At 37.7% G+C, this 20,704-nt stretch overlaps 1 protein-coding gene across 2 annotated transcripts in view; it reads right to left on the reverse strand.

Annotated features, from left to right (window-relative positions):
* Positions 1–1,785: 1,785 nt before the first annotated feature.
* Positions 1,786–20,704, reverse strand: part of LOC126354829 (proton-coupled amino acid transporter-like protein CG1139) — a 190,747-nt gene continuing 171,828 nt past the window's right edge. The window contains exons 9-10 of one of the 2 annotated variants that reach the window (XM_050004773.1): positions 12,023–12,189; positions 1,786–3,256 (exon numbers count right to left, since the gene is read on the reverse strand). In XM_050004773.1, coding sequence (XP_049860730.1) covers positions 3,015–3,256; positions 12,023–12,189 — 409 coding nt within the window. In that variant the 3' untranslated portion in view covers positions 1,786–3,014. The remainder of the gene's footprint in view (positions 3,257–12,022; positions 12,190–20,704) is intronic. The other variant, XM_050004772.1, reaches the window with a different exon arrangement.

Below are 20,704 nucleotides of genomic sequence, written 5' to 3' on the forward strand. Positions count from 1 at the left end.
AGTGCCGTCAGGCATGGCTGGCACTGGGGTGGGTGACAATCTGGGTCGCCACATGCTGTTGCCATTTTTCGGGATGCACTCAGCCTTATGATACCAATTGAGGAGCTACTCGACTGAATAGGAGCAGCTCTGGTCAAATAAAACCATCACAATGACCTGGAGAGCAGTGTGCTGACCACATACACCTCCTACCCACATCTTCAGCTGAGGATGACATGGCAGTCGGATGGTCCTGATAGGATACTTGTGGCCTGAAGATGGAATGCTTTGTATGAATACAGGTATCAAGAGCTCAGATGAAAAACCAGTACGAAACAAATAAAGGAACACTGAAAGGTGGAGTTGTATGTAGAGGGACCATACAAAAGAAATGAACTTGAAGCAATATTATAGAAAGGGAAGAGGACATAGATGCAGTTGGGATAGGAGATACAATATTGTGAGAAGATTGTGACAGAGCACTGAAAGATGTAAGTTGAAACAAGGCCCCTAGAGTAGGTAACATTCCACCAGAACTGAAATACCCACAGACTTAAGGAAGAACATGATAGTTCAAATTTCAAAGAAAGCAGGTATTAGTGGGTATAAGTATCACTGAACTATCAGTTTAATAAGTCATGGTTTCAAAATACTGACATGAATTATTTACAGAAGAAAGGGCAAAGGGCCAGAAGCCAACATCTCGGAAGATCATTTTGTGTGAGGCATTACTGACCCTCTGATTTATATCAGGAGATAGGTTAAAGAAAGGTAAACCTATGTTCGCATCTTTTGTAGACTCAGAAAAGCTTATGACAATTCTGGCTGGAATGAATTCTTATTCTGAAGGTCATGAATAAAATAAAGGGAGGAACATTTTACAAACAGCTGGTACAGAAACCAGATGGCAGTTATAAGGGGGTGAATGGGAAACAATGGTTGAGAAGGGAGTGAGTCAGTGTTGTAGTCTATTCCCAATGTTATTTAACCAATACACTGAGCAAGCAGTAATGGAACCAAAAGAAAAATTTGGGAAAGGAATGAAAGTTCAGGGAGAAGAAATAAAAGCTTCAAGGTTTTTCAACAACATTTTAATGGTGCCAGAGAAAGCAAAGGTGTCTTGAAAGATGTCTTGAAAGGAGGATATAAGACAACATTAATAAAAACAAAACATGGGCAATGAAATATGCTTAAATGAAATCAGGCGATGCTGAGAGAATTATATTAGGAAATGGGATAGTAATAGTATTAGCTAAATGTTGCTATTTAGGCAGTAAAATAACTGATGACAGTTGAAGTGTAGAGGGTACAAAATGTAGAACGACAATGGCAAGAAAATTACTTGTGAAGAAGAGGGATTTAGTAACACTGAGTATGGAAATAAGTGTTAGGAAGTCTTTTCTAAAATTGTGTGTCTGGAGTGCAGTCATATATGGAAGGGAAACATGAACGATAAACAGTTTAGACACGATGAGAATAGAGGCTTTTAAAATGTGGTGATACAGAAGAATGCTGAAAATGAGATGGGTAGATTCCATAACTAATGAAGAGGTACTGACTAACTAAAAGAAGGGTTGGTTGTTAGGACAAATTCTGAGTCATGAAGAGATCACTAGCTTAGTACTGGAGGGAAGTGAAGGGGGTAACAATTGTAAAGGGAGACCAAGAGATAAATACAGCAAACAGGCTCTAGATTGGAGTAGTTATTCAGATGAATGGGCATACACGGGATGGAGCAGCATGGAGAGCTGCATCAAACCAGTCTTCAGACTGAAGACTACAATAACAGCAACACCAACACACCAATTTTTAAAAGAATGAATGAATTATATTTTTCACAATTACAGAGAATCTCACTGTGAAGCTCATGAAACAAATAAATAACATTTTACTTTACATTATACACATATTACATGATCAAATACATTTTCTGTAAGCTCTTCATTTAAGTTAATGACTGACATGACACATTTCAACAAATAATGTGCATTTTCATCCTTCAGGCAATAATCACGTATAATCACGATCACATTAACAGTAGGTTAAAAGCAAACCACGTTAATTGTGGATGTCTTGCTGTATCAGTTGGTGATACAGTCACTGATAACTTTATGCAGTTTACAAATTTTACAACATATCCTTACAGTATGGAAAAATTTTTACTGGACATGATTCAGCGCTCAACTGTTTCTTTCATGAAAGTGGAAAATATGTCTAGTCAGATATCTGCTACACAAGAACACTCCTCATATTTGCATGAAAGCTACAACTGAATGATAAGAATACAGTAACTAAGAGCAAAATTTTTCTTATGTTATGGTATTATTACATTAACAGAATTTAGCTCTTAGGTAGCAATAGAAGACGAAAACAGCAAGTTTAGTGTTCAATTTCTAATACACAGACAATATTTTTATGTGTACAGTCCATCTCAGTGCTGTTTGATACATGTGAGAAATAAACTGTATATGTTTCTTAAGTATTTTAATCACATATTAGGAACTCCTGGCTTATTCACAATAACTAACACAGTTTTTGTTACTTATGAAATTGTGTCACCAATTATAGCCAACAGAAAGTTGTTCAGGCAGTTGCCATTCTTAACCAGATTTAAGGCTGCAGAGATTTTTATCATATGATCACAATGATGCACAAACTGTGAGAATGTTACAGTTATGCTTGTGCCTCTCACAAATGACATAGCAGTAAACGTTATGATGATAAACATTGCACACTAGTGCATATTTAAGATAAGACGTGACCAACCAATGTTATACTGGCTGGTAGCCGTATTAATGTATTATGTTCCATCCAGCTTTTGTTGGAACTCACTGCCACATAATCATGCATCGAAAATAAATTCATACTACATGTGGGCCATTTTAACATAAGTGTTTTATAGTTGCCACCTTGTGTAACAAAGAATATCTGTATCTGTATTCTTTTTTCTGAGATTACTCTTCCAAAATTTTACAGATATATGCAGAGTGCATGAGCAGACACCCTGAAAACTCTTTTCTCAATGTCTCATTAGTTTATGTTTGTTCAATAATCTCTCTCAAACTTGACCAGGTGCCAGTTGCAAAGCCAAGCACACCAAACATAATAATTAAAATATTTTTCCAGAGGTGCCAGTAACAAGTACCAAGACCAGGTGAATCCCAGAATGTAGCCAGTTCAATAATTGCAGGGAATATGATGCCCATAGTAGACAAACTGACAGCTCCAACTAGTGAGATGAAAGGTCCTATGTTTGGCACTGCAGCTGCCACGCCCACTGCAAACATAGTAAATGTAAAAGATTTTTATTTTATTTTAGTATATTATAGAAATATTTGTTTTAGGTACCATTAATATTAATAATGATTTGAATGTAAATCTCCTTTACTAACATAGGACAAATTATTTTCCCTCATGAAACTCCTGCAAATTTTCTCTAAGAGGATAAATCTTGATTAATGTTCACCCCTACATAAAATAAATCAATCAGGTAAAAAAACCTATAACCAAATAAACATCTACTTATAAGTTGGTGCAGACATATATAGAAAAAAAAATAATAAAAACGTGAACACTTCCTTTCAAAATCTGGAAAAAGGCAATAGCAAATGACAGAAAAGCCAACCAGGATGTTAGACTAGGAGAAAGACAGCAAGACAGGACAATAGGGAAACTATAATCGTCTCCTTTGATCAAATATCCCGAATGACTTTTCTATTTAAATTAAGCAATACACCATTTTTAACTCTTTTTCAGACAAAGTAAGAGCTTTTTCAGGGAGTCACTGGTTCCAACACTGATATGTGGAGAGCCTTTCACTTTACTGCCACCTAGGAAACAGATGTTTTCTTTTTTTTCTAGTTGTAAACTGTTCAAGCACAATATATTTGGCAGTGTGACTTCATATAAATGTGGCAAAATACTTGTTTGCCAAAATAGAAGCTTTTTATTCCCAGTATTGTGTTTAATGGTAGTCAAATACACTGCCAGAAAAAAGAATAGTACACCTTGAAAGATGAACTTGATTTTGATCTGATGATGGCATATGCCACCTGGAAGATAGTAGGCATACAGATAATGGTTTCAGCATTGTCTGCCATCAGACAGAGTAGTGGCATAGCTACCAAAGCACCATCTACCCTTCAATAGGAAATGCTCACAGCCAGAAGACTCAGTGTGATGCTAAAGTGTAAAGCAAGTAGGCAACCATGCCATGGAGATGCACTAATGCTTCCTACAGCCAAATGAGTGAATTTGAAAGGGGCCAAACTGTGGCCTTTTGAGTGGTGGATTGGTACTTTTACAGAATTTTCACACAAGTTGGATGAGCTGTATCAGTCATGCAATCATGCTGGTATTAGTGGTCACATAAACGTTCTCACACTTGTAGGTGAGGTTCTGGGCATTGATGCAGCACAGCTGCCTGCCAGGATTGTTGTTGTCAGGGCAGCAGTGGCAGACTGTACAGCCACACAGCACAGATGAGAGGGCTTGTGAGTCCTGATTTGTCAACATGAACTGTTGTGAACCACTTATTAACAGTGGAACTACAGACACACACACCTCTAGCCTGTCTTCCACTCATGTCACAGCATCGACATTCACAGCTCAGCTTTTGCTGTCAGGGGATTACTTGGAAGAAGGAATGGTGTGCCATGGTTTTCAATGATGAAAGCAAATTCTGCCTGCATGCAAGTGATGATTGTTGCACAATGATGTAGACAGGGTGAGTGTTGTCTTGCAGAGTGTATTTGTCCTTATCGTCTGAGGTGTGACAAACTACAACTCTTATTCACCTCTCATTTTTCTGGAGGGTTCACTAACCAGTGCTTGGTATGTGCAGAATGTTGTCAGATGCATTGTTTTGCCATTCTTGCAACAGCAAGGTGATGTGGTGTTCCAACAGGATAATACGCACTGCTCATGAAAATCAATATGCTCTGCGAGATGTGCAGCAACTTCCCTGGATAATAAAACCTCCAGATTTGTCTCCAATCAAGCACATGTGGGATTCCATAGAGCCTGCATTGCCACCCATGGAGGTCTACACCATGTACCAATATGGATGTTTCAGTGAGGGTTGACACCTTGTACCTCAGCACTGCATGTGCTTTTAATTTGTAAATGTAATCAATCCATGTACTCCACAAAAAACTGTTGCAAGAGTAGATCATGAGTGAATTGGAAACCTCTAAAAGGGTGTTCTAATTTTTTTCTGGCAGTGTATTTGGAATGATTCGTCACAAGAATTCAGTTTTCCTGTAAACATTATTCAATCATTCATCATTAACTGATTAATTCATTCATTAATCCACAAATTGTGTTCCACAAATTTCATAATGAAGGGAAGTCTTGTGGGGTGTAGAATGAGTCAAGCTGGCTTAATACAGTTTGGTTTTTGCAAGTTCCATGGATCAGTACTGCATTCTCTCATTGTTTTGTTTTTCAGTTGTGATTAATTGTTGACAACAGACATCATAAGGGAATAAATACAGTGGGTGGCTGTTCCCAGCAAACCCAACTGCTTGAAGAATTGTTTACGAGAGGTTCTAGTGTGGACACCACATATTATCCTGTGCAACACATAACTATCTTCCTCAGTGATAGACTACCCCAAAATATGAAGCCATAAGACATAGGAAAGGTATGTCAGCTTTAACATTTTCAGTTTCAAAATCTGATATTAAGTATCAGGAAAAAGTTGTGAAGTTTACATGTTTAACAATATTTGTACCACAAGACTTAGGGTCCACTTTCTTATCAATATTGTTGAGCCTGGTAAAAAAACATAAATGAGTATCTGTACTCTTGTTGAACATACTGTGAGACACAATCTTTTGTATGGTCTGTTATATATATGTTTGCCTTTGCTTGTGCCATGCACATAACTATTTGTTGTATATCATTGAAATGTGTGAGGCCCTTCCCACATGGAGTGTTGTAATAAAGTGTTAAATAATATGTTTATTAGTGTTTTCAATGCAACTAAACAGTGGCAGAATCCTCAATATGTGAGAGAACTCTCAACAAATATAAACACCTTATAATTTGGAATATTCTGTTTCATTCATTCATTCATTTACAGTCATGTGGTTCTTACAATGACGAGTGGTCTAGCCATATGTAGTAGAGAAATGGATATATTATGTTTCATCTCAGTTCAGTAAAGCTCAAACATAACAATAACAACACTCTCTCTGGTACACCTGTAGTGATTATTTCCCTATACTGAAGATATTGTTTTGTTGTGCATATGACCTAAGTTCCTTAATACTACACTCTACATCCATTAAGTAATTTGTATAAAATCTAATCATCAGCAAGCTCCCTGATATAATAATATTTCAGCTGCTCTAGGAGAATACCGTTAATTGTGTAATAAAATGCTTTTAAAAATTCACACAGTATTTTGTCACTTAAAATTAATATGATATGATTTACCAATTTCAAAATAGCATATTCTATGACACAATCCTTTTTTAATTAATTTGGTGAATTATTAACTGTGTTTTATTCATCTCATGACATACATTTGCAGTCCATATGGAGACATTTCAAAAATTTGTAATACAGTTACAATCATGTTTACATTAATAAATAATAGCACGACAATAAATAATAACACTATAAGGATATTTTTTGGAATATATAACACATTTTATCCAGTTCAAATATCCAGTTTGTCCTGCATGAATTCATCCATTGAGTAATAACACTTCAATGTCAGTACCTGATACAGCTTTCTTTTAAGTGAACCTAAATCCATCTGCATCAACTTCTTCCCTTTTAACTTATTACAAATTTTCATTCCCATGTATTGAGGTCCCTGGGCATACAGTCTGAGGTGGAGGGTGGCGAACATAAAATTTTCTTTGTTTCTAGTACCATGTAAATGGATAAAAGGTTTCCCTCAAATAATTCACGTCTGTTGTACAAAAATATCATAATCTCATATATGTATAAGGATGGCGGAGTTAATTTAAGTTTTCTAAATGATGGTCGACATGGTTCTTTGTGATATTCAGTGCAATAATTTGAATGATTTTTTTTCTGTATTTTTAGTATCCGCACTATACCTAATAATAGATTCAAAGTAACTTGTATATGCTATTTTTCATATGTCCATGTCAGTTGTAGTTGATAATATTTGCATTGCAAATGCAAAGCTGCTCAGTTTGTTTGGTAGGTATTCAATGTGTGCCTGCCAGCTCAAATTTTTACCCACATTTAAACTGAGGAATTTGATGAGTCAACCTCTTCTATACTTGGTTGTTGTGTACAATCTTAATCTGCTCACATTTTAACTGTTTGGTTTTGAACTGCATCATGTGAATCTTAGATATGTTTAGATTCAACTCATTTGGCTGAAAACAAGTTTCTAAGGTACTGAGGGCTCTGATCACAGATTTGGGAATTGTTTCTGAATTCTGATCTTCAACTAAGACAGAAGTATCATCTGCAAACAGAACTGATGGGGAGCTGATATTTAATGGTAAGTTGTTAACATAGAAGAGAAATAGGACTGGGCCTAATATGGAGCCTTGCAGAACACCCTGAGACCTTCCCCCCCCCCCCCCCCCCCCCCCTCAGGCAGAAAAATAATATGCGCCATTTGAATAGATGCTAACTCTTTACTTTCTGTTCGATAAGTAGGATTTAAGCCATTATAGGGCACTGCTGCTAATGCCATACTTTTCAAATTTGTAAACAAACAATGCATGGTTTACAGAATTTCTCAGTGAAACTGCTTACTGCATCTGTGGTGTTTTTTCCCCTGCTGAAAACCAAATTGATTGTTTAGAATAACAGAATATTTTTCAATGAAGTTTTGGATTTGTGCAACAGCAATTTTTTCAAATTTTAGTTAGGACTGGGAGAGTCGAGATAGGACAAGAATTTCCATGCTCTCTCTTGATCCCTTCTTGAAGAGTGGTTTGACTTCAGAATATTTCAGTACCTCTGGGAAACGGCCCTCTTCAAAACATTGATTTATTATTTGAGCTAGTGGGTTTACAATTCTGTTGTGTACCACTTTACTAACTTTGGTGGGTATTCCATCCCAACATGCAGATTTTTTGTTTCTTAATATTAGCATAGCATTTTGTACATCCTTCACAGAAAATTTTAAGAATTTTGTAAAGTTTTCAGAGTTTTCACCTAGGCCAAAGGGATTTACTTTGTTGTGATAATCTGTTACTTCTATGTCAGACTTTGCTACATTTATAAAGAATTCATTAAAGTACTCTAGTATTTGAGTTGGACTTACAATAGTTCCTTCAATGTCAATTTGACAAAGAAGAAGAAGGAGAGAGAGAGAAAGAGAGAGAGAGAGAGAGAGCAGCTTTACATATTATATGACATCATTTCTATAAACTCTTTGTAAGTTCAAATAGAGTCAAACTAATTATCTCATTTTGATATAGATGTGTTATGGTTCTTATACATTATCTGGTAAAAATAGCCACTGCAGGCTACTTCCACAAAGGGTATTAACAACTAATGTTAATGTATTAATGATGATTATGTGATCTATGTTCACCTATATTGGGAGAAAAATGTTTACTTTGATACAAGCCACTGGTATTTCTCTTCTGCTATTACTCAGCTTATATTTTTATCTAATACTTCAAACAAAGCATCTGTGTAATTTTACACGGCTGTCTACATACTGACAAAGTCATGATCTAGTTAATAAAAACGTTGGAGATATGCAAAATTTATCTGCTTGTGTCAATATATTACAATAAATTCAAGGATCAGCTAAAGAGATATTGTTTTTTAACATCCTGATGTTTTTAATTCCATGCCTAATGTCTGTGTCTAATCTGTTAACTAGTTTGGGTCATGTGTGGCCCATACTCCTTTGACAGTGCTATTGCTGTCTGCCATTTCTTGTGTTCTTGGTAAAGCTTAGTGACTGCTTTCTTGTTAATACCTTCAGCATTTCTGTTTGCTCAATAGTCTTTTTGTTCCCCCTCCTGAGCTCTGTCTTGCATTCCTCAGATAATTTCCTTATATCATTGTGGTTAACTTCTGTAAAGGATGTTAAGAACAGTCTGGTTTCATAGCTAAATGATAGTTACCCCTCATAATTATTATGTCTTGCCTAATATGAAATTCTGGAAGGTTTTTCTCTGTTTGCTTGATCCACAGGGACACAGATGCTTTAACCGTTTTGTCTACTTTGAAGATCTGATAGGACAGCTTATAAGGGTCCATTCTGTACAGTTGGCCATAGAACACTGGTTGTCTTCTTCTGATTGCATTGGTGAAGTTATGTTCTTGATTTAGGCAGAGTTCACAATTAGGTTTGTGTCATTGTCTCCCATCCTCTAGGATCCTTGGTGCCACTAAGTTCCCTTCTAGTAATTTGAGGAATCTTATTGAGGTCTTGTTATTTAGTGATAAACATTCTGCTTGTTAGAGGACTAAAGCTCTGACTACTGTGTTATGATGTCTTAGTTTTATATTGATCAGCAGCTATTTCAAGGTGAACATTTTTCTGCTAGCATAGATGCTCTACGTAGTTTCATTTTCCTTTGTTCAAAGGCTACCATCTCACTGGGATCATCTGAAATCCATTCCTCGAGATGCTTTATGGTTGGATCTCTTGATATACTTATTAGTGTTGCCTCTATTTGTTATCGGGCCATCTTAAATATTGGTAAAGGTTTTGGTCTTTTTCATGTTAATCAACAGGCCTGTCCCCTGTGCTATTAAATGCAGTGCCTGGAGTTGCAAAGAAGACTCTCACATGGCATTTGCCAGCAAGATCAGGTCATCAGCAAAATCCAGGTATGGAATCTTTTGACTGTCTGCTTTGATCCCTGTCCTTGTCCCAGTGTTTGCTGGGAGAGATTTGGTCCATTCCCTGATGACATTTTTTCCATGACATAGTTAAATAATACACACTACCAGGAAAAAACTAGTACACCCTTTTAGAGGTCTCCAGGTTGCACAAAATTTACTGTTGCAGCAGTGTGTGTTGAGTGCATGAGATGATTACATTTACAGATCTATAGCACAAGCAGCTCTCAGGTACCAGTGTTGATCCACCCCGAAACACGCATACTAGTACATGGTGTAGCTTTCATGGGCAGCAATGTGGACACTAGCTCTGGCATCTAGTTGATCATACAGATGGCAAATGCTGTCCTGGAACACATTATGCCACACCTGCTTCATCTGCTCACATTGTTCTGTCAGAGTTGTCGGCTGACGAGTCCCATCATATCCCACATGTGCTCAATTTGAGACATGTCCAGAGACCACGATGGCCAGAGCTGTTGCTGCAGATCTTGCAGAGTAAATTGATTTTCACAGCCACTGTGTGGGTAAGGATTATTCTGTTGGAATTACACATCAGCTTCAAGCATGGCAAGAAAATAGGTCTAACTATATTTTGCACATACCAAGCACTGGTTAGTGTCCCCTCAAGAAACATGAAAGGTGAACAAGAGTTGTAGTTTGTCACACCCCCAACCTTAAGGACTGGGGTGGGGCAGTGTGTCTTAGACAAATACACTCTACAAGACAGCACTCACCCTGTTCAAATGATCATCACTTGCAGGCAGAATCTGCCTCCATCATTAAATGCCATGGTGCACCATTCCATCTTCCTAGTGATCCTCTGACAGCAACAGTTGAGCCATGAACATCAAATTATCTCATGTGAGTGGAGGACGACCTAGAGGTGTGTGTGTTTGTAGTAGTCCCACTGTTAATAACCAGTTCATGACAGTTCATTTTGATTCATCTTGACTCACAAGCCCTCTTATCTATTCTGTGATAGCTGTAAGATCTGCCACTGCCATCCTGACAACACGACAATCCTGATGGGCATCTGAACTGGATGTCCAGAATCTCATCTATGGGTGTGAGAATGTTCACATGACCACTATACCAGAATCATTTCACAACTGATGAATCATATCCAGCTCATGTGGAAATTCTGTGAAGGGACCATACCACTATTCAGAAGGCCACTATTTGGCCCCTTTCAAACTCACTCAGTTGGCTGTAGGAAGCATGAGTGTGTCTGCATAACATGGTCACCTACTTGCTTCACACATTTGCTCCACAATGAGTCTTTTTCCTGTTACCATTCCCTATTACAGGGTGGGTACAGATGGCACCCTGGTAGCTATGCCACTACCCTATCTGTTGATCTGTTAGCAGTTGATGTTGAAACCATTGTCAGTACATCTACTATACCCCAAGTGGCATAAGCCATCATTGCATCAAAATTGAGGTCATCTTTCCAGGTGTACTAATTTTTTTCTGGTAATGTACATGAAATGCTGTCTGATTGCCTTACCCCTATATTGATCATGAAACTCCTTGACAGCTGTCCTCTACACTCTACATTGGATCTGATGTTTTAGAGCATGGTCTCATGTGTCTTTATGGAGTGTCCATAGCTAAACTATGAAAACTGAAGGTTATCAATTTATTAATAATCTAGATGTAATTACTGTAAATATTGGTGTGAACAGAATAACACTAGTAATAATTTTATGTTAGTATACTTTACAGAAGTAGCCTGCATGTTTATTCTGCCTATTAATGTACAGATTGACTCATTTTATATCCCTGTATGTACTCCTTCATTGTGGCATCTGTGAAACACAGTGCATGAATGAATGAATGAATGAATCACTTGTGAGATCATATACGTTTCTGTTACAGAGAACCCTTCCTGAAAGCAAGTCTCTCTAGTAGTTAACAAGCACTTTCAAAAATTTGGTCTGTGTATATTTAATTCTGACAGGAAACACACTTTGAGTCAGTCAATAACCACTAAAATATCTCATCAAGTTATCACAGGATTTAAATAATTTCTACAAACATTTTCAGACCCGTAGGGGTTAAACCCACCCGAAAATGTTCTCTGACTGGACAGTGTATAAATTATACCTGTCATTTGATCAAATACGTCAATATGATGAATATGTTAATTTTCATTCTGGAATAGAACATTGCACAAATGGGTACTTAAATAAGCAACATTATGAAATAGTTAATGAAGTTATAAACCTCTTACCTGTGCATAAAACAAGAACTGTCCTTAAGGCATACTCAGCTAACAATCTGTGCGAGCCAAAATAGTGTTTTGATGCATTCCAGATGACTTCAAAGGGAACATAGAACTGCAGTGCATATGTGAAGAAGATTGCCACTGCAATCTTGATCTTAACTAACTGGGCCAATCTGTAAAAATATACAGTTGTTATGGGTGTGCTTAATTTGGACTGTTCACACTTTTTAAATAAGCTCTCTCTCTCTCTCTCTCTCTCTCTCTCTCTCTCTCTCTCTCTCTCTCTCCTCTCTCTCTCTCTACTACAGAGTGAGGTGGTGGAATCAGCAGGATGATGGTTCAGAATCACCCAGATTTTGACTTTCCATGATTTCTCTAAAATTTTCTTAAATCACTTCAGGCAAATGCCAGTATGGTTCCTTTGAAAGGGCACAACCAGTTTCGGTTCCCATTCTTCCCTAATCCGCACTTGTGCTCCAATTCTAATGACCTCTTTAAACAGTAATCTCCTCCTCCTCCTCCTTCTACTCTACCATCTCCCTCCTCCCCTTCCCCTCCTTCTCCCTTCCCCTCTCTCCAGTGTAACTGATACATGGAATGTTTTCATATCTGTATATCTTTGTTGACAGTTTCAATTTGGAACACATTATTTTGCATTGCCCACTTGTCTTGATGAGCTCCTTTCATCAATTGTGTGGTCACTGCATGTTCTCATACATGTATAGCTGTATTGGTGGGATAGGTGGGAGGAGGCTGCCATTACAACACTTAAGGAGAAGAACAAGGGATGTAAGCGGCACGCACATCTGAAGCAGCCAAGCAAATTATCTGTCAACAATCACCGCACAAAGTACAACCATGGAATGAAATAGAATTATATCTGCCTAATGGTACAGATTACAGGTTTCTGGACTAACATATTAAAGGTATCAGTTGAAATAGAGATTTCATGTAATATATCATACAGTTATAGAGTTGTCAATTTTACCAATACATGAGCTCTGATGTTCAGTTTATTAAGAGTTAACTAGCCACTTCATTTTTAAACTCAAGAAAAATCCTGGGAGACAGCAAATTCTGTAGACTGAAGATGCTAGAAAACACATGTGCATCAAAGAACATAGTTGATACTGGGAATCAAACTCAGGCATAAATAGGTTGTTGTTGTTGTTTCTGGAAGGAGATCAGACAGCGAGGTCATCGGTCTCATCGGATTAGGGAAGGATGGGGAAGGAAGTCGACCATGCCCTTTTAAAGGAACCATCCTGGCATTTGCCTGGAGTGATTCAGGGAAATCACGGAAAACCTAAATCAGGATGGCCGGACGTGGGATTGAACCGTCGTCCTCCCGAATGCATAAATAGGTGCTTGACACTTTAATTCTAGTAGACTCCTATGGGAGCACTGTGTCGACTGCATTATACCCTACCAACAGAGTAGAAAGGTCTACTTTGTACTTTTAAAGATAGTCTAGGTATCCATAAACTAGGCGTGTGCCACATTCAATCCAGTGGGGTTCTGACAGGAAATACAGCTTGAGTCACTTAATGACTGCTAACGAAGCTCATCAAGTTAGCAAAAGACTAAAATGGTTTCTATAAATGCTTTCACATTCAGAGGGATTATGCCTATCTACTACTGTTCTCTGACTGGACAGTATATAAATTATAGCTGTCATTTGATTTAACAGATTAAGATGACAAATGGGTAAATTGGTTTGGTAGGACAGATAAGGAGAAGTGCCAAGAGCATAAGCAGCAGTCCTAACTGAAGCAGCCAAGCAAATGGACAATTGCCACGCATTGCCCTAATTAAAATCATAAAATTAGATGCAACAAACCAGGATTGAGAGAGGAAGACAGTGTTATTAAGAGTGACAGGATACACATTGCAGAGTATGTGAGTACTCACCATCATATATTCAGTGCTGAGGATGAAGATGTGGAGCACAAGTAGATAAATTTCAAACATTTCATTCAATATGCCTTAGACACATATTTTCTGAGCAAGGTCTTAATGGATGGGAAAGTCCCACTGTAGTTTAAAAAGGCATATTATGAAATTGCTGTGTAAACGAAGAGAGTCAAAACCTAGCTGACAGAAGCTGAATGAAGCAAAAATAAATGTAAGAAGATCAATGAGAAAAGTGTTCAATGACTTTGAAAGTAAAATTTTGTCAATTGATCTAAGTAGAAACCATAAGAGGTTTTGATCTCACTTGAAATATGTAAGTGGTTGAAAATGCACTGTTCATTCACTCAGTGACCATACTGGTACTGACACAGTAGATAACAGAGAGAAGGCTGAAATACTGCGTTTCGTTTTCTCAGATTATTTCATCATGGAAGACTGTAATGTGGTCCCTTCATTCAAGCATCATATGAACTATAAAATGGTAGATATTGAGATAACTGATATTGAATAGAACTGTAACTACAGTTGCTAAGTAATGGAAAGGTATCAGGACCAGATGGGATACCTATAAGATTCTACAAACATAATGTGAAAGAAATCACTCCCCTTCTAGATGCAGTTGATCATTCAATATGAATGCTGAAGTAACTAAGGATATCTATCGATTAGAAAAAAGTGCAGGTCATTCTCATTTTGATGAAATATCATTGGAAAGACACACACACACACACACACACACACACACACACACAATATTGACAACATTCTATTGTAGAATTATGGATTATGTTTTATGTCCAAGCCTTAAGACATTCTTGAAGAACAGAAAGGTCCTCAATGAAAATCAACAGGGATTCCACAAATAGAGATCTTGTGAAACTCAACTGACTCTGTTCCTCCATCAGACCCATAGTGCTGTAGGCAAATATCACTCATGTTTGTTGACTTCAGGAAAGCATTTGACAGCGTCTCACACTGGCATTTAGTGAAGAATATATGAGTTTACTGAGTATTATACCATATTTGTGACTGGATTCAAGACTTCCTTGTAAATAGAAGTCAACACATTACTCTCAATGGATCAAAATCAACAGATGTAAAGGTAATTCCTGGAGTACCCCAAACAAGTGTGATAGGACCATTACTGTTCATGTTTATAAATAATATAGTAGAAAGCACTGGAAGCTCCTTAAGACTGTTCACAATGACGTGTCTGTCTATAGCTAAGCACCACGCCAGAATGCAGTATTAATTTGGAGAATGGTCTTCATTCAGGGTATTCCATAGGTTTTGCCATGAAGGAAATTCTTCAGGCATGTGAAATGAGTCAAGGTATACATTAAATAAGTGGAACATAGCTAAATAAGCTGTATTTGGCTCTCAAAAGCATTATAACTGAAGCCTTCAGTGACTACCATATAAAGGCTGTTTGAGGCACCAAAGTTGACATCTAGATGGATGATATAGGAAATCAAATGACTGAAAGCAAGCAAAAGTAGAATGGCTGAATTATGTTTTCAAAGGGGGAACTAGTAGTTCTGCCCAAGTTTAAATCTTGTACCACTGCTCAGATGAATGATATAGATATTAATATCAGTGGAATTGAGAAACAACTGCATTTGCTAATACTGAAAAAGGCCCAATGGAACCTTTATCAGATTCAAGATACACATCAAAAAAGGTTCTAATTACAACATGTACAGAGGCATTTAAGCATTCTTTCTTCTCATGTCCCATATGTGAATGGAATGGAAAGAAATCCTAGAACATAGTAATGTGGAGGCCTCCTCTGTCATTGACATCACAGTGGTTTTCAGTGTGTGTTAGGAGTGTGAATATAACTAATTCTGCACATTGTATAAATGATTAACAATTGTGTAGGAATATTGAAAATGTAGGGAAAGATCGAATGCTACTTACCGTAAAGAAGATATGTCAAATTGCAGACAGGTACAATTAAAAGACACTCACATGTTGCTATTGGGCCAGAGCCTTAATCAGTAAACACACACACACGCACGCATGCACGCACACACACACACACACACACACACACACACACACACACACATACACACACACACACACACACACAGCTCATGCACACATCACCACCAACTACAGCATCTCAGGCCAGAATGCAACATCATGTGGGATGCAAGCAGCAATGTGGATGGGATGGTAAAAGGGAAGGGACAGTAGTGTTGAGAGAGACAAATGCTGTCTAGTGGAGTGTGCAGGGACTAGATTCCAACAGGCATAGTGTCAGGAGATTGTGGTGCAGGGAGGTAGTGAAAAAAGCAAATAAATAAATAAATATATAAGAAGAACAGGAAAGATGGGTGGATGCAATGGCAGACAGCTGCAAATAAAGAGGGTGTGAGGCAAGAATGGGGAGGAGATGACAGGAAATGGAAACTGTTGGTGGATGGTGTGGGAGCAATATGTTACCATAGGTTGAGGCCAGGATATTTATGGGAGTGGAAAATATGTCGTAAGGATGACTCTCATCTGTGCATTTCAGAGAAGATCGTGTTGGAAGGAAGGATCCATATGGCTCGGGTAGTGAAGCAGCCATTGAAGTCAAATGTGTTATGTTCAGCTGCATGTTGTGCCTCAGGGTGGTCTCCTTTGCTCTTGGCCACAGTTTGGCAGTGGCCTTTCATCCTGGTAGACAACTGGTTGGTATTCATACCAATGTAAAAAGCTGTACAATGATTGCAGCAAAGCTGGTAAATGAAATGGCTGCTTTCACAGTTGGCTTGGCCCCTTGTGGGGTAGGATAAACCTGTGACAAGACTGGAATAGGAAGTGCTGGGTGGCTGGACTGGACAGGTTTTGCACTTATGTCTTCCACGTTAGTATGATCCTTGTGGCAAAGAATCAGAAGTGCTGGGTGGCTGGACTGAACAGGTTTTGCACCTAGGTCTTCCATATTAGTGTGATACTTGTGGCGAGGGGTCGGGATTGGGAGTGGCATAGGGATGGACTAGGATGTGAAAGTTGGGTGCCTGATGGAACACCACCTGGAGGGGTGAGAAATATCTCAGGTTGGATGTATATTATGTAGATAGCTTTTTTTTCAGATAATTTTTTGCAGTCAATAAGTGTTTCAAAAATCTGATGACACTAAAATGCATTAACTATTTCATTAATACTATTAGTATCATCAATATCATCCATAATCCATCATCTGGTATGAAAATCACGTAAAAAAACACTTCATTTTTCAAGAATATTTAAACACAAAGCATTGAATATTTTAATCAACATGAAACACAAAAAACTCATTCTTACAAGCACAGCAATCATTCATTTCATATGACATGGCACCACAAAGCAGCGAATATTTTAATCTACATTAAACACATAGTAAAACACTCATTCTTAGCATTTACAAGGACGATTGCTACTTTTGTAAGTGAAGAATGAGTGTTTTGTTAGTGTTTCATATGGATTAAAATATTCAATGCTTTTTCTTTCACTATTCATGACAAATGAAATGTTCCAAGTGATTTTGGTACCAGATGATGGCTTACAGCCAAAGCCAGAAGTACTAATAAAACCCAGTTATTGCAGTTCAGTGTCATAAGTTTTTTGAAACATAATATGTAGAAATTGAATGGCTTGTCATTCCACACACATCCAAGAGAATAGTGAAACATAATTGGTAACAGGTTGACGATAAACACCTTCATACTCAAGTTTACAAAAACTCATACTGTGGTATTCCAAATAAATAATGTATCAGAAGTAGATATCAGTGGGTACACATAAATGAAGGTCTGTGTGTCAAATTTTCTGGTCTGCAGCTGGATAACAAACTGAGTTGACACCACTATAAGAATAAGTTACGCACTATTCTTAGTTGTATATCTTTGAATTTAAAAACTTCAGTCACTGTATTGACCTGCAGAAAAGATTCATAGCATCCTGGGCATATTTTCACACTATACTGTCCTATAAAAAATCTTTCAGACTGGTGTAGTTAGGACCATGAACATACTTGTTCTTCATAAGTGTGCAGTTTGAGTGCTAAGTACTGATTCTGAAAATTTGGAGAAGCTTTGTTCAGGTTCCCAGCAATTCCTACACTCATGCACCATTACATTTACTCCCTAATGGTGTTATGGCTAATTATAAGAATGAAATTAGGATAAACTATAAATAACATGACTAAAGTAGTAAAAGAAAAAATAATTTTGATTTAGAATGTGCAATCCAGTCTACATTTCATAATAACTGAGTTCTGTATTCTGGTGAGAAAGTCTTTAGCAGGTTACTGGCAGACATCAGGCACGAAATTGGAAACCCCAAGATATTCTAAACAAAATCAATAAAACAACATTTCATTGCATGGGGACAAAAGTTTTGGTTAACTTCAATGTTCACAGTAAACATGTTTCAATCTTCCTAGTAGATAAACAGCTTTCAGTATTATCTGAAATCAGTAAATTTATGGAAATGTTTACTATGAAGTAGTTGGTTGAAACAGCAGCTGGGTAAAGCAACAAGAAATTCAGTGGCTTTTTTTTGAAAATAACAGCTTTCTCTACTAATCTAGAAGCAATTCCCATAGCTAACAAGAGTATATTAGTATTAGTTGTAATTGGTTGTTGGTATGCTTCACAGGATTAGCATGTAGAGACTGCTTCTGCATCTTAATGTAGTACTCAACCATTTGCACATCCCTGAAGCCTCTTCTTCATGGTAGCTATTGCCCTTCATGATGTGTGGATGAATGGATGAAATAAACCTCTACATACTATTTACACTAATAGTAAAAAGCTAGAAAGCAGCAGGACAGCAATTATTTTTTTAAAAATGATCCTGCTTCCAAAGTGTTTTAATTTTGGACACAATAAGAAACGTGGTTGTGAGAAACCAACAACATGGCAGTATAACATAGGCAGTCCAATACAGTTTCTAGAATGTACAACAGTGGCTGGCAGAAGCCAGTACATGAAAATATAAAGGGCTTTTGTCCAACAGAAGCCACTGGGTTTCTGCTGCAGGTAATGATGGTGCCGTCCGCAGTTGGCAGCCTCTGGTGGGTTGCCTGGAGCTGCTGAACAGCATGCTGCTCAAACATGATGCTCACCGTGACAGCAGTGGTAGTAGGTGTGGTAACGTGCACGTTAGTAAATGAAGTTACACCAAGTGAATTTGATGATGAAGGTGAGTTTTGTAGGATGACTCTAGATATAAATTACTACAGAGACACAGTGTGTGTTTCTGTATTTAAAATTAACATATTGTTAATTACTTCATCTTCTTCATGAAGAGCTTAGTGAGAATATCACCATGAAGGAGAGCCTTTGGGGATGTAGAATGAGTTAAGTTATGTATTAACAGGAAGAGGCAGACACTGCATGGACCTCTCTAGAGTAAACATGGAACAAGCAATGACTAGTGACAATCTACTCAAACTGATAAAAAATGGGATTTACTTCTAGAGCAACCTGTGTTAAATATGAGCATATATTTTATTAATAAACAGCTACTTTGATGGTGGTGATTTAGGGGAAGGGACCAAACAATGAGGTCATCGGTCACATCAGATTAGCAAAGGATGGGGAAGGAAGCCAGCCATACAATTTAGGGAAATTATGGAAAGATTAAATCAGGATGCCTAGATGTGTGCCACGTTGCTCAGTAGCTACTCAAAAAAGGTAGTTCTTCTCGCTTCACTTCCTAGCTTCTGTCAACACAAAGCATTTATGTGACATAAAACAGAATACTATGAAGTGTCTGTAAAAGCACCAATGGCCTAGGGGTATGTCTTTGACCAGTAATCAAAATGTCACAGGTCCTGCCATTGCTTGCATTTGGAATAAAAATCAGCAATGCTGGCCAAAGACTTCCAGCCTAAGAAGTTACCCTCAACCTTGTCAAAGAGGGCAGAGGAATAGACAGAAGTTCAGAGTACACTCTTGCCCTTGGTGTGAGAACTACCCATAGAAGGTGGAAGAATCAGCATTGATCAACAGTGTGAAAGCAATGGAAACCACTGCATTAAAGACACATGAGGTGTATCCACAAGTAAGGGGACAGCAAGGAGGGAAAAAAGAAAGATAACCAAGAGACAAAGATTGAATAAGCAACAAAAGGATAACATTCTGTGAGTTTGGGTTTCTAATGTCAGAAGTATGAATATGGTGGAGAAACTAGAAAATCTGAAAATGGATATACTAAGGCTCAATCTAGATCTAGTGGGTGTCAGTGAAGTGGAATGGAAAGAAGAGAAGGATTTCTGGGTAGACATGAATAGGGTAATATTAACAGCAGCAGAAAATGATATAATATGAGTAGGATTCATTATGAATAAGAATGTAGGGTAGAGAGGGAGTTACTGTGAACATTTCAGTGACAGTGTTGTTCTCATTAGAATTAACAGCAAACCAACACTGACAACAATAGTTTGGGTATATATGCAGACATTGCAAGCAAATGATGAAGAGACAGAGAAAGAATATGAGGATATTTAAAGCGTAATTCAGTATGTAAAGGGAGATGAAAATCTAAAAGTCATGGAGACTGGAATGTAGTTCTAGGAGAAGGAGTAGAAGAAGGGGCTACAGAAGAAAATGGGATTGGTAGTAGGAATGAGAGAAGGAAGGACTAATTGAGTTTTGCAATAAATTTCAACTAGCAATAATGAACACTGCCCAAGAACCATAAGAGGTGGAGGTATACTATGAAAAGGTGAGGGGATATGGGACAGTTCCAGTTACATTACATCATGGTCAGGCAGAGATTCTGAAATCAGATATT

Source organism: Schistocerca gregaria, chromosome 3, assembly GCF_023897955.1.
Source record: "Schistocerca gregaria isolate iqSchGreg1 chromosome 3, iqSchGreg1.2, whole genome shotgun sequence".
Taxonomy (NCBI): Eukaryota; Metazoa; Arthropoda; class Insecta; order Orthoptera; family Acrididae; genus Schistocerca; species Schistocerca gregaria.